Raw genomic sequence first — 13,160 nt, forward strand, 5'->3', positions numbered from 1 at the left:
CTGACTCCCTTTCTGGCCTTTACCCATTATAAATTCTAAGCCCGTAGGTCTGTCCATTTCTAGACTCTGCCCATTCCAATAAAAGGTAGCAATCTTGTATTTGTGGAGTCTCTGATCTAAACAAGCTTCCGCAGTGTCTCTATTTTCTACCTCTGCATATGGCTTCATACCAACAGTTCTTTGTGGTAATTCCATCTTCTCACTCTATCTTGATTGTAAAAATAAGAAGTAAGTTACCTTACTGTTTGACCCAGATAGTCTGAGCAAGACTTTTAATCTCTTTCTTGAAAGAGAGAAAGCGAAGAGCTAAAAAATTGTTTTTAGCACTGCTGTTAAACTAACATGGTTATGCCTGCTCTAATAGTTATTTTATTAAATACCTTTAAAATATGGCATCTTAGAAACGAGTAGTAGCCCACTGGGAGGATCATTCTAAGTTTTATAATGTCCTTTGCCTACAAGAAATCAGATTTCCCATGGTTTGAATGAAGAATCATATCTGGCCCTAGCCAGTGTGGCTCAGTGGCTAGAGCATCAACTAGTGGACTGAAGGCTACAGGTTTGATTCCAGTCAAGGGTACATACCTCAGTTGCAGGCTCGATCTTAGCCTCAATTGGGGCACGTGCAGGAGGCAACCAATCGATGTGTTGCTCTCACATGAGTGTTTCTCTCTGTCTTTCCCCCTCCCTCCCACTCTCTCTTAAAAATCAATGGAAAAAATATCCTCTGGGTGGGGATTAACAAAAAGAAAAAAAAGAGAGTCATATCTGGTATCTGAAAGATAGTTTGATACAGCTGCCAATTTTACTGACATCGGTAGGGTATGGGGGTGAGGCAGGTGGAGGGTGGGGCATGGACTCTGAGTCAGACTGCCTGGTTTTTAAACTGGCTTCACCATTCTGGGCAAGACACATAACCCCTCTATGTCTATTTATATGTAATATGAGGGTAAATTATAGCACAGAGATGTCTGGAGAATTAAGTGAGTTAATTGTATAAATAGATAAAATGCATAGAACAGAGTCTGGCATATAGTAAGTACTCGATAAATTTTATCTGCTATCACGATCTTTATCAACTTCACCAACTGTTGGGGTAGGGGCACTATTTACTTTCTGCCAGAATCCCATTGCAAGGAACCTGGACTGGGTCCCTGAGAGCAAATAAGTCATCCAGGATGAGGTCTCTGCCTAAGCAGTGGGGTTCAGTTCAGACATAACAAGACCATTTCCCTTCTCCCTTGGTGAGACCATTACAGTCTCTTAGGGCCTGGTTCAAACACATAAACAAACAGATCCAGGAGGGGAACTCAACTTCCCCCAAATAAATACAGTTCAAAGTTTTGAGGTGAGTGAGCAGATCTCAGCCTCAGGACATCCAGGGTGAAAGAAATCACTCCATAGAGAAACTTGCAATAGCTCCCTTGAGTGTTCCTTGGTGCCATGACCTGTCCTGTTCAGACTTTCTTTAACTATAACCCCGAACCTTGCTGACACAGGGTCATGCATTCCAGCCTGCCCAGTCTTGTTCTCCTGCTACAACTTACATTCCGTGACTGTTTAGTTTGGTAATGACCCTGCCTGTCTGCCCTCAAGTGGTGGTTTGACCCATAGAGCAACTCCTGCTGACCTGTGGTCTGGTAAGGAATGTTCAGTCTTAGCCAATGATATTGTGCCTGTGTTGTGCTCAACTCTACCTGTGGCCCATGGACACTTCATAAGTCTCCCTAACTCTACTGGGGCTCCTGGCCAACTCAAGAGAAAGCACCTTTTTTTTTCCTTGAAGGGGAAAACATAGGTACACAGAAACTAAATTATTTGTTTAGGGAGATAAAGTAAAGAGCTAGAAATTTAGCTGAGCCAGAATTAGAACCTTCAGATCTCATTGTATCTAAAATGTAGTAATCAACAAGACTTCATTCTTAAATAAAATGTTGTTTTTAATAAAATACTGCACATATATATTTTTCTTTTCAAAGATGTTATGACCAGGAAGGTTGGTGTGAATGATAATATATGGCGAACTACATAACTAGTAGCAAAAACAAGGACTCTCAAATAAATAGACTTCAGCATTTTTTTTCTAGGACATATTCTGCAAACCAGCTGACACTGGAGGACAGGCAAGGAGGCTTTCCCTCCAAGAATGTGCTCTTGGTTGGCGTGGGATAGAGACAGGAGTCATGGGTACCCGCAGGAATCAATAGTAACATCGGAGTGACCTTCTGGAGAGGGGAATCCTTGCCTCTCCTTACCCTTTTGCCCAAGATTTCAGGGCTTAGCTGAAACAGAAAGCTCCACCACAGTCACCTTTAGGCATCTGAGTCTCCAGCAGGGCGGGTGTGGAGCCAGTGGAAAATTCTGGGGAAAGCAGAGCTAGGCTAATAAGGAGGAAGTTCTAGGGTGACAGAGGAGAAGCTTGACTATGCCTGAATGCTCTGACTTAGTACAAATCTAGGTCACTGCAGCCACTCAGAAATCCTGGTCAATACAATGACCACAGCTACATAATAGAAAAATACAAGATGCAGAATTACCCCACTAGCCGCCTATTAATTACACTTCAGGTTGGTCCCCTACTATTGAGAGTCCCTCACCTAAAGGTTTAAGTACAACCAAAGCCATTTAGGTATTGTTTGACATAATTTGCATGATATTCAAGATGCTAAAAAGTCCTCCTTAATCCATCCTTCCTTTCCTATCAAATCCACTTCTCTTTTCTCCTTTTCTGGATAAGAATGAGCCTGGGTAGAGCATTCTCAGGTGGGATTCCCAGCCTGGGACCGAGAGCTGTCCCCCTACCTGGAAGTCTGACTTTTGTATATCTGACAGAAGAATGAGTAAGTCTTCGGGGGGGAAACCCAGAACTACCCGACTTCTAACAGACAAGGCTTTCTCAAATACCCTTACTAGTTTTTTTGTTTTTTGTTTTTTAAAAAACATCCCCCAATACAATTAGAATTGCATAGGAGGAAGGGGGTCACTCAAGCTGACTCAGGCACTTCTGGCCTCAAGTGGGCTGGCGCGAGACGCTGGTTGCCCTCAATCCTCAGCTCAGTCATTGACTTTAAATACTGAAGTTTCCACCTTCCTTACAAAGACTTCTTGTCTGACTGGCCCAGGAGCCGGGCAAGGCAGCAGGGGATGAGACTGACAGATGCCAGGGGCACTGCTGCACTTTTGCAGAAGGACAGGACGTAGAAGATCATCTCGACTTGGGATGGGGGTTTCAAAGAGTCAAAGAGGTGCAGGAGGATGAGGGAGGCCACGATGCAGCCGAGGCGGAACGGGACCCACTTGCTGAGTTGGCCCTTGCAGCTCTCCCTGTACATCCTGGAGTTGAGAGCCAGCCCCAGGCCAAAGAGGGTCCCCAGGTTCTTCAGGAGGCTGGCAAAGGGCGTGGTGTCGATGTGAACCCATTCTGGCCGCTCGCACCACCTCTTGGCTTTCTCTAGCGTCCACAGGAGGTCTACACCCAGCCCCTTCAGCAGCAGGTAAAATCCAATGGCAAAGCTGAACAGGAAGAAGGTAATGAGGAAATACTTCTTGAGACTGGCATTGTAGATGCCCTGGATGTGGCGGAAAGTTTCAGCAACAGCAATGCCTGAGCGGGAGAAAGAGTGACGGTGAGAAATAGGAAAGACTCTGGACCTTCAGCTAGAGGTGGGTTGGGACCCAATGGGTGACATGTCACCTGTCACCCATTAAATCACAGGTGCTAGATTAGAGGGTCACCTGGTTTATTCCCGTATGTGGCTCCAGCCTTTCCTCACCCATAGACCCTTTCAGATGGAAGAGTCTTGTTCCATACATCCTCCTACTGCCTGCTTGTTTCCTGTGCGGGGTCCTCATGTCTCTCATTGAATAGCCTCGGGGGTGGAGAGCTCACTCCCACTTGGGCAGCCCATTTCCTCTTGGAATGGATTTGATTATTAAAACATTCCTTCTTTTGCTGAGCTGACTGAAGTCTGTCCCCCTCTAATGCCATCTGTTGGTCTCAGTTCTTTCTGCAGGGCTTAAGTGGTAAATCCAGAGCCTCTTTAACACATTTGAGGATAGTTATTCTCCTCTCTCATCTACACATTCCCAGGTCTTTCATGTAACATGGCTTCCAGGCTCCTTCTCAAACATGGAACCCAGTACTGGATGCTGTGTTACTTTGTAGTTGTCATGAACTCATTGTCTCTCTTGTTCTCAGCACTGTTTTCTGCTCTTACAGATCTCCAGGAAAAAATCCACAATTGCCCTAAGGTTTTATATTCCACAAAGCCAAGAAATTCTTTCTACACTTAGCCTAAATCCCCTCATTAACGGGATATAAAAAAACCACAAATATTAAAAACTCTAAACCTATGAAAATGACCAAGTGTGAGTATGTATCTCTTAGGTTTGCAAATGAATTTATTTAAATAAAGAGCTTTCCTAGGACACTGTGTTAATTTGTTAAGTTTGGGAGATTCCCTTAAAATTAAACGAGGGGGCACTCCCAATGGAAAATCAATAAGAAATAAAGATTGTAAAATGCTCAGAGATTTCAAGCTAACTTAATTGGGTAAGTATTTGGTGTGGTGCAGCTTGTCTGGAACACACTTAAATGTAGATCTGAGCACTCCCATAGAAATTAATCATATTAAATGACCTACCCTTGACTTTCAGCCCACTAAAATGCTGACAGCATTGATAACCACAGACTATGGCTGGCATGCTGGGATTTTGTCTTGATTAGGGAGAAATGGGATACGTGGGAGAGGAAGGGAGGGATCCAGAGCAGCCGATACCTGACAAGACTCCAGCCACCACCTGATGGGGAAAATGAGCAGCAAGGTAGATTCGTGACAGACAGACGTTCAGCTGCACGGCCCAGAATCCCAACCACAAAACGACGTTCAAACACCTGCAATGGAAGAGGCAACCATAACAGAACCCAGATACACATCCTTCAGCAAAGAGAACAGCTTCAGTAGGAGTGTTGAAGCCTGGCAAACTTAGTTCATCAGTGGAATACTTGTAAATTAATGCCTGTCCGCACAAGCTCAAAGATGCCTGTGGCACGTGGTGAGCCCTTGTGTATGAGAATGTATTTGCACAATGGCCGCATACCCAGAATTCCCTGTAGTAGGAATGTCTTACATTTCTCTGTTCATTTTAATGTAGACTCTATGGTTGGTACAGAAATGGGTCTTTGTTTAAATCCTGCCACTACCTAACTACCTGATCTCAAGAAGCCTCTTTACCATGTTTCCTTATCTGTAAAATTAGGATGTGCACTTGTGGGTCTCTTCCAGCCCTAACATTCTGTGACTCTAATCTTCACACTCAGCAGACATGCTGCAGCTCTTATCAGTACCAACCCAAAGTGTGGGATGGGCTAGCCGCTAGGGAGTTGTGAGGAAGAGCAAGTGGTGTGTCAGCTGCAGAGAAAGCCACCCCCTGCTCTCCACCACCCACACCCAGGGCTGAGTTCTTACCTAAATCCGAAGGTGGGCTTTTTCTTTCCCCGAAAGATAGAGAGGGTGGATGTGACCATCACATAGTAAACACCTGCTGTACCCATGGCATGACCGGAGGGACTCCCTAAAGGGCAGGAAAGAGATGAATGAATGAACTAAAGGTGAAAGTCTCCATCCCAGAGACTGCTAGGGGGTGTCATCTACCCATCCATCCTTCCATTCATCCACCCATCATGCAATCCATTCATTTATCTATTTAGTTACCTATTTAACAAGTCTCTATTGAGCTCCTATTGCAGGCCCAGCACTATGCTAGGCTCTGGGAGTATAGTGATGAGCAAAACCAGAGAAGGCCCAGTTCTTATATACAGTCTAGAGAATACACAAAGGATCTAATTAGCCCTCCATAACCTCTCTTCCACTCTTGTGCCCTCTGCTCCGCGCATGCCTGCCTCATTGCTTTCCTGTAAACATGCTCCCACCTCAGGGTAGTGGCATTGTTAGTCTTTCTGGTCACAACCCTTCCTCCAGAAATTTACTGGCTAATTCCCTTGCCTCCTTCAAGGTTTTGCTCAGATCTCAACGTCTCAATGAGTATTACCTTGATCACACTATTTAATTCTGCAACCGGTCCCTATTCCTGATCCCTCTGCCCTGAGACATAGAGGATCCTGAGGTATGCCAGCCTCCACTCAGATCCCTTTCTGGACAGAAGGACTTATTTTCCCAGCTGTTGAAAGCATGATCACAGATGGGCCTTAGCTCTCAGCCTTCTCCGGCTGAGAGAGCCATTTTGATCAGGATTACCCTCTTCCTGGGGCTGGCCTGTACCCAGTCACTGGTCTACATGGAAATATAAGGGCCTGTTCCTCTTGACTCAATTCAGGCAACTTTGAAGGGCCATCCTCAGCTCAGAGCTCCCTGTGGAGCTGGCTGAGGCTGAATCACCACTAGACTTCTCCTCTGCCCTGTTGGCTTTAGTCTTCCTCCCATCGGTGTTGCTCCTGAGAGAAGCCAAACTCCTGTATGCTGCTCTCCACCTGAGTCTGCTTCCAGGGAACCCCATAGGCAAAGCCTTTTCTTTTCTTTTTTTAAAATATATTTTTATTGATTTCATAGAGGAAGGGAGAGGGAGAGAGAGATAGAAACATCAATGATGAGAGGAAATCATTGACTAGCTGCCCCCTGCACCCCACCCCGACTGGGAGAGCTCGCAACCTAGGCATGTGCCCTTGGCTGGAATCGAACCTGGGACCCTTTAGTTTGCAGGCTGATGCTCTATCCACTGAGCCAAACCAGCTAGGGTGCCTTGTCTTTTCTGTTCTCCTCCTCCCCTCTACTTCCTCCTCCTCCTTCCTCTTCTAAATTATCATCTTCCAATATTCTATACATTTTATTTGTGTGTTACACACACACACACACACACACACACTCACACACCCCATTCAAATAGCTCCACGAGAGCAGAGATTTTTGTTTTATTCACTGAGGTATTCCAAGTTCCTAGAACAGTGTCTGGCACAGAGCAGGTGCTCAATAAATAACACCTGAATGAATGCATATGGTCTGAAGTGAACAACGGGTTTGTAAGAATAAATAACTATGGGCCGTGCCCTAGTTTGGGGGTCAGGGGTAGGTCCCTGAGGACAGAATGCCAGCACCCTTCCTAAGGGTAAGGGAGACTTAAGATGAGTGAAGGGTTTGCATATTCTGATTACCTACTAAAAAACAAAAGCTGTCATTTGATTGAACAGTAGCAGTATGGCTGTAATTAGCCAAATACTGGCAGGTTGTGGGCTTGATAGGTCAGCTCAGGAGGACACAGCTGCCAGACCAGGCCTCTGGGAAGGACAGCCAGGGCACCAGGCCTCTAGAGCTTAACCTTTCCCTGGCAAAGGGCCATTGCACACTTACGCACTTACTCTCATGAGCCCATTGCCCGTGAGCGTGCTTGCCTCTCTGGGTTAGTAATTAAGGTTCTGGAAACATCAGGCAGATTTCCAAAGCAGCAGCAAGATGAGATGCAGGAAGGCCTTCTTGAGATCAATAAAATGGAATTGTATCAAACTGAAGACCCTGAGAAAACGTGGGAAGGAATGGCTCTCCTCATGTCCCCTCAAAGACAGCTTCACCCACAACGAATGCTAATAGGTGGCCACATGAGCAAGGTGCGCCCAGCTTCCGTCTGTCAGAGGGTGGGACTCCTACCTGGTCCAGTCTCACAGGTGACAGGGAACTGCTTGATCAGTGGTGCAGAGGTATTGCTGTAGTAGTCTGTGTCCAGGACCCACCAGTACGGGCGCTGCCCAAAGAGAATCCTGTGGAAAAGCAGAACCCGTGCCGAGGTTACGGAAGGAACCCTTTTGCCAGAAGCTCACACCTTTGAGAAGGGAGAGTAGCTTGAGAAGAAGATCCATGTGACCCTAAACTGGTACATTGGCCACCTCCAAGAAAGTGAGCTGGGTGGCTGGGAAGAGGTGGGGGAGGTGGACTTGTATGGTACGTCCTTTATATAATTTTTGGATTTTCAACTATTTGAATTTATTATTTATTAAAACAGGAATAAATTAACCTGAGATCCAAAGATCCATATTCATGGCCAGCTAGGTGACTTTTTCTTAAAACCGCAAGACAAATTTGTCCTGGAAGGATGCATCTGGAACTGCAGTTCGCAACTTAAATTTGCATATCCCACCAGGCCCCTCTGCTCTTTCTTCAGGCCTCAGAATAACTCTCTGAAAGGCATACATAGCTTCGGGTGCTTGCTCTGTGTCCTCTGCTTTGAAAGAGGACATCTCAGACAAACCACTGCCCTTTTGTTTTATTTATTTTTTTCTTAATCCTCACCTGAGAATATGCTCCCTTTAGAGAGAGAGGGAGAGGGAAAGAGAAAGAAACATCGGTGTGAGGGAGAAACATCCACCCGTTGCCTCCCTTGTGCACCCGGCTGGGATCCAACATGCGACCCTTCGGTGCATGGGATGATGCTTCAGCCAACTGTGCCCCACTGGCCAGGGCCAAGCCACTTTCCTTTTAAAAGGCCTAGGGGAGGCCAGGGGATTGTCAAGGGCGGGGGGGAAAAAAAGGAGGCATTTGTAATACCCTTTGTAATACTTTAAGCAATAAAAAAAAATATATTAAAAAAAAGCAAAAAAATAAAAAATAAAAGGCCTAGATCTTTTATTGTGGAAATAGGTGTCAGAGGTCCGGCTGGAGGCCTCCTTTTCCCTGTGGTGGTGGAATAGTGATTGCTCACCCAAATCAGGGACAACCACTAACTCTCACCTCCACCAACTCAGAGAAAATCCATCACTCTTTAATTGAGATCAGATATTTGGAATAACCATTTATCTTTTTATTGCTTAGGGTCATGCTCTTTAATAGGGGATGTTACAGATAACACTTAGATTTTTCAATAGAAATTTCAGAATCCCTTGGGCTTCTGAGCCCAATAATCTTTTTTTTTCCCTATTCTAAAGGACTTTTACTGTTTATGGCCAGAGACTATTAGAGTTGAAAGAGATGTAAGAATCATCTGATAGTAGTAATAGATAGTTTTAGAGATGGTAAAGGGCTTAGAGGGGAGCTGGTCCAACTCTTCATTTTCTAGATGATGAAAGAGAAGCCAAACCAGTAATATGCTAAAGTCAGCTGGTGCTGGCTAACAATTATAAAATATTCAGGATTTTCGCAAGTCAAACCCATCCGTAGCTTGAAAGTGGCTATAATGGGAATATATAAACAGTAGAATTTGGCAAATGTTAAAATCGGGATTCTTCCACCTCCCATCTTTCCCCGAAAGAGTCAGTTAATCAGCATTGGATATTCCATGGTTCTTAAGAGCCTTGCCCCTGGAGCCAGCCTGCCTGAGTGTCAATCCTGCCTCTGACATTTACTACCCATGTTGGCCTAGTCCAGTGGTTGGCAAACTCATTAGTCAACAGAGCCAAATATCAACAGTACAACAATTGAAATTTCTTTTGAGAGCCAAATTTTTAAAACTTAAACTATATAGGTAGGTACATTGTTATTAACTTAATTAGGGTACTCCTAAGGCTTAGGAAGAGCCACACTCAAGGGGCCAAAGAGCCTCATGTGGCTCGAGAGCCGCAGTTTGCCGACCACTGGTAGGCACCTTCTCTTCATCTGTCACATGGTAACCACCTCCAGAAAAACATTCGACACATGGCCTGGCACATACTAAATGTTTGATAACTGTTAACTATAATTATTATAAGGTCCCAGAGATAACCTAAGTTTACAGATTATAAAACAGAAACTCAGAGAGTTGCTATGACTTGCCCAGGACATGCAGCTGATAGGTGGCTGAACAAAACCTGGATGGAGCCCAGTTCTCTGGATTCCTCCTCATTGCCCCACACAACAGGTTTTTAAATTATCTGTATGATTACTTTTTTCATGCATCATTTTTCTTCTGTCATGCATCTACCTGTATGTTGCCTATTCTGCTGCAAGTAGTAAAACTGTGTTTCTTTGCTTATAGCCTACAATCCAGACTTTTCACTAAGTCCAGCTGGCCTTCCGTCCATATGAAATAGCCTTTCCTGTATCTTCAACTCACTGACAGGGCTTTCTCTGTCTTCTCTCTTTATGTAACAGATGGAGAGTCAGGAGGGGAGGAACCTGTGGCTTCCTGAATTGCATGGAGAAGGCAACTTCTGATGGACAGACAGACATTTCCAGAGAGAATGCCAGCCTCCTTCCTTGCCGATCTCCTCTCTGCCTGGCTCTTACTCACCACTTAAAGATGAGGTTGAGCCAGTCTCCAATCACAGCTACCCAGAGGAGTTGGATGCCCACAGCTTCTCGAACATGGAACCAGATGGGGAAGAGGACATAGAAGGCATTCCTGAGGTCTGCGATCACAGAGACCAGGATGAACCAATCCTGGGAGTCCTGGTAATTCACCTGGAGGTAGCGTGTTGACTGGATCCCAAAGTCATGAAGGACGTTCATGCCTTCCTCCATGCTCACTCCCTGGCCCCTCAGGAAGCCGTCAGCTGAGCCCTTGCAGACTTGGTGGTGATAACTCTGCTATCAGCCTGCGTCTTGCCCGTTTTATACACCCTGTAACCAGCCTGCAGGTCAACCCAGCCCTGATCTTTGGACTCAAAAAACACTTTTGTCTAAAATCTATTGATCAAAGGTGCATCATCAGTAGGTTGATGCAAACATGTTCAGGGTGATTTACGTAAAATAGAAAACCAGGCACACAAAAACAGCCTGATCGGCCATGTGCTCCACAGGGCCAATTATTAACTTTGGCACGCTGCTCGACAGTGCCAGGGGCTGCCCTCCTGGCTCTGAAACCCAGCCAGAGACACAGGACAGAGTCTAAATCACTATGGTTCTTGCAAAGATGCCTGATTTCCCAAGTCTGCAACTGTGCTTATTTGGGAACAAAGAAAAAGTCTTGAAGTCCTAGTGATTCAGGTTTTAAGTTATTAATTTAGAAGGTAGTTCATTTTATTGTACTGGGTACTGTCACCTTGCTGGCCCTTTCTTAACTGCATTAGGGTCTAGGAAATGCCTCTGGTTTGGGAGCTCAAACCCTCTTCCCATGTGGCTCTATAGCTCAGGGCCAGAAAATAATCACCTTTGAATGCCTGATCAATTCATTTATTTAATGTCCTTAAAGTTTGGGCCTTTGGGGTTTTAACACATAAGTGAAAGCAATAAAATGAATGTGTGTTCACACAAAAACAATATGATTGATATATAGTTCTAAATAACAACACCAACAAATTGGTGACTGGGGACCCTGGAAAGGGCTTCTGTAGCTTGATCTTCCATTTGTACTTGGAGATATTTATGTTCACAAGGAAGTCAATCCATTCTTACTACAGCCATGGATATAGACAAGGAATAAATAAAAGTAACAGATGCCCAGGCGTGAGAAGCAATGCTGCCTTCCTCCCCTGCACAAGCAGAAATCGCCCTGCAGCAGTGCGGAGACCAAAACCTCACCCTTGGTCAGTTCGAACTCTGAAGGAAGCAAGGGCTGAATCAGGCGGTGACCGGAGGCATTTTTCAAGGATAAGAGCTAGTGGGAATAAAACTTTAAAATATTCACTTGAATTTCCCACCAGTAAGTCCATATTCCCTTGTCAGGGGTAGGAGACAGGGAAAAGGAACTCAGAGCTAATGAGTCTGTAGCAAAGGTATCTACATACAATTGCTCTGACCAAGAGGTATCCCTACCATGCTGGAAATGATGAAAACATCATCCAGGAAGTATGGTCTGGCATCTTATCCCCACCCTCCATGGGCTCCCACCCACCTCCAGCAGACCCCAGCTGCCCTTGACCACATTGTCTCTGCTGGTCCAAGCAACCCTATCCTACCATGCCTGGTCTGGGGAGGTAATGGTGGGCTGTGGGTGGGCTGCAAATGGAGCATGTACTTGGCAGTGTTGTGGGTAAGGGTGCTCTGGATTGTCAACAATGCTAGGCCGCAGGTAGTGGGCCCCACTGGAAAGCTTCCCTCCACCCAGATAAGCCTTCCTCGAAAGTATTGAGTAACCACTGTTGTGATCCCTGGGGACTGAAGTTTCTATGGTGTGAGGTGAGTTGAGGGCAAATAGGACAGACCCTCTGACAAAATATTAAAGGCCACTATCTGGTTCTCCACAGGGCTGCTAGCAGCCGGAATCTCTGAGTCAGGCAGGGTTCTCTCAGCATATGGGGAGGCCAGTGGAGGGCCCTATCTTCTGGAGGAAACTCAGGGAGAATGCTCGTGTTGATAAGGAGTGGGATGGAGCTGATATCTGCTCCCAGGGTAGGGGAGGAGTCCCGCTGGCAGGCAGCCCACCTGGTAGAAGTACCTCTTGGTCAGAGCAATTGTATATCATCATGAAACTCTTTGCTAGTTTATCTTTCTAACTTCCAGCCCCTTCCTGCTGCCTCCAGCAAGTTTTTATCATGTACAGAAAGAAGTGAGGCCCCAAAAGACCCAAGACTGCTGGGAAGCTGACTGCAGAGAGAAATGGCAGAGTCCTCAAATGCTCAAAGGACTTGTGGGTACTTTGAGGTGAATAACGGAGATGAAGTGTTTGAGTTGTTGGAGGTTTCAATGAGAAGTTACTCCCCTAAAGAACTCTCTCCAGAGAGGGGATTCATCATCTCCTTCTAACTCCTGTCATCTTCCCTTTCAAGAAGTTCTCCAGTTTAATTCAATAAACATTTCCTGAGCAAAGCCCCATTCTTGGCTCTATGAGATATTGCAAGTGAGCCCTAGCCGGTTTGGCTTAGTGAATAGACCCAGACTGAAGGGTCCCGGGTTCAATTCCGGTCAAGGGCATGGACCTCGGTGGCAGGCTCAATCCCCAGCCATGGTCAGGGTCCTTGTGGGAGGCAACCAATCAATGTGTCTCTCGCACGTTGATGTTTCTCTCTCTCTCTCCCTCTTCCTTCCACTCTCTCTAAAAAAATCAATGGATAAATATCCTCAGGTGAGGATTAACAAAAACAAACAAACAAAAAAGAAATTGCAAATTAAATCTTGGTTGTCCTCTGGGACCTGGACATTCTAGTGGGGCAGGGAAGTTAGATTATTTACACAACTCACTGTGTCAATTGGGGGATCCTTAGGTCGAAACTGAACTCATGTGTACAAATATCAGTGAGTTCCCTACAATTTTGTCCTGGGAAGAGAGGACTCAAGACGTATTGATGGCCCCTGGGAAAACGA

At 45.5% G+C, this 13,160-nt stretch overlaps 1 protein-coding gene across 2 annotated transcripts; it reads right to left on the reverse strand.

Moving 5' to 3' along the window:
• Positions 1-1,922: 1,922 nt before the first annotated feature.
• G6PC (glucose-6-phosphatase catalytic subunit) lies at positions 1,923-10,492 on the reverse strand. Of its 2 annotated transcripts, none has more exons than XM_036339692.1 (5): positions 10,380-10,492; positions 7,659-7,768; positions 5,469-5,574; positions 4,779-4,894; positions 1,923-3,604 (listed from the first exon to the last, which is right to left on the reverse strand). In XM_036339692.1, the coding sequence occupies exons 1-5, from the start codon at positions 10,412-10,414 to the stop codon at positions 3,093-3,095; spliced, it is 879 nt and encodes a 292-aa protein (XP_036195585.1). In that variant the 5' UTR covers positions 10,415-10,492; the 3' UTR covers positions 1,923-3,092. The 2 variants fall into 2 exon arrangements, with proteins under 2 accessions (XP_036195585.1, XP_036195584.1); XM_036339691.1 differs by having other exon boundaries at positions 10,210-10,474.
• Between the last annotated feature and the right edge of the window lie 2,668 nt (positions 10,493-13,160).

This window comes from Myotis myotis, unplaced genomic scaffold, assembly GCF_014108235.1.
Source record: "Myotis myotis isolate mMyoMyo1 unplaced genomic scaffold, mMyoMyo1.p scaffold_m19_p_17, whole genome shotgun sequence".
Taxonomy (NCBI): domain Eukaryota; kingdom Metazoa; phylum Chordata; class Mammalia; order Chiroptera; family Vespertilionidae; genus Myotis; species Myotis myotis.

What these genes read in the sequence shown, in the direction of transcription:
- G6PC (XM_036339691.1), bottom strand. Translation starts at nt 10,439, where the DNA reads ATGGAGGAAGGCATGAACGTCCTTCATGACTTTGGGATCCAGTCAACA. An exon ending in CTCAACCTCATCTTTAAGTG is followed by an intron (nt 7,769 to 10,209) that starts GTGAGTAAGAGC and finishes GCTTTTCCACAG; the next exon opens with GATTCTCTTTGGGCAGCGCC. An exon ending in GGTGGCTGGAGTCTTGTCAG is followed by an intron (nt 3,605 to 4,778) that starts GTATCGGCTGCT and finishes TCTCCCGCTCAG; the next exon opens with GCATTGCTGTTGCTGAAACT.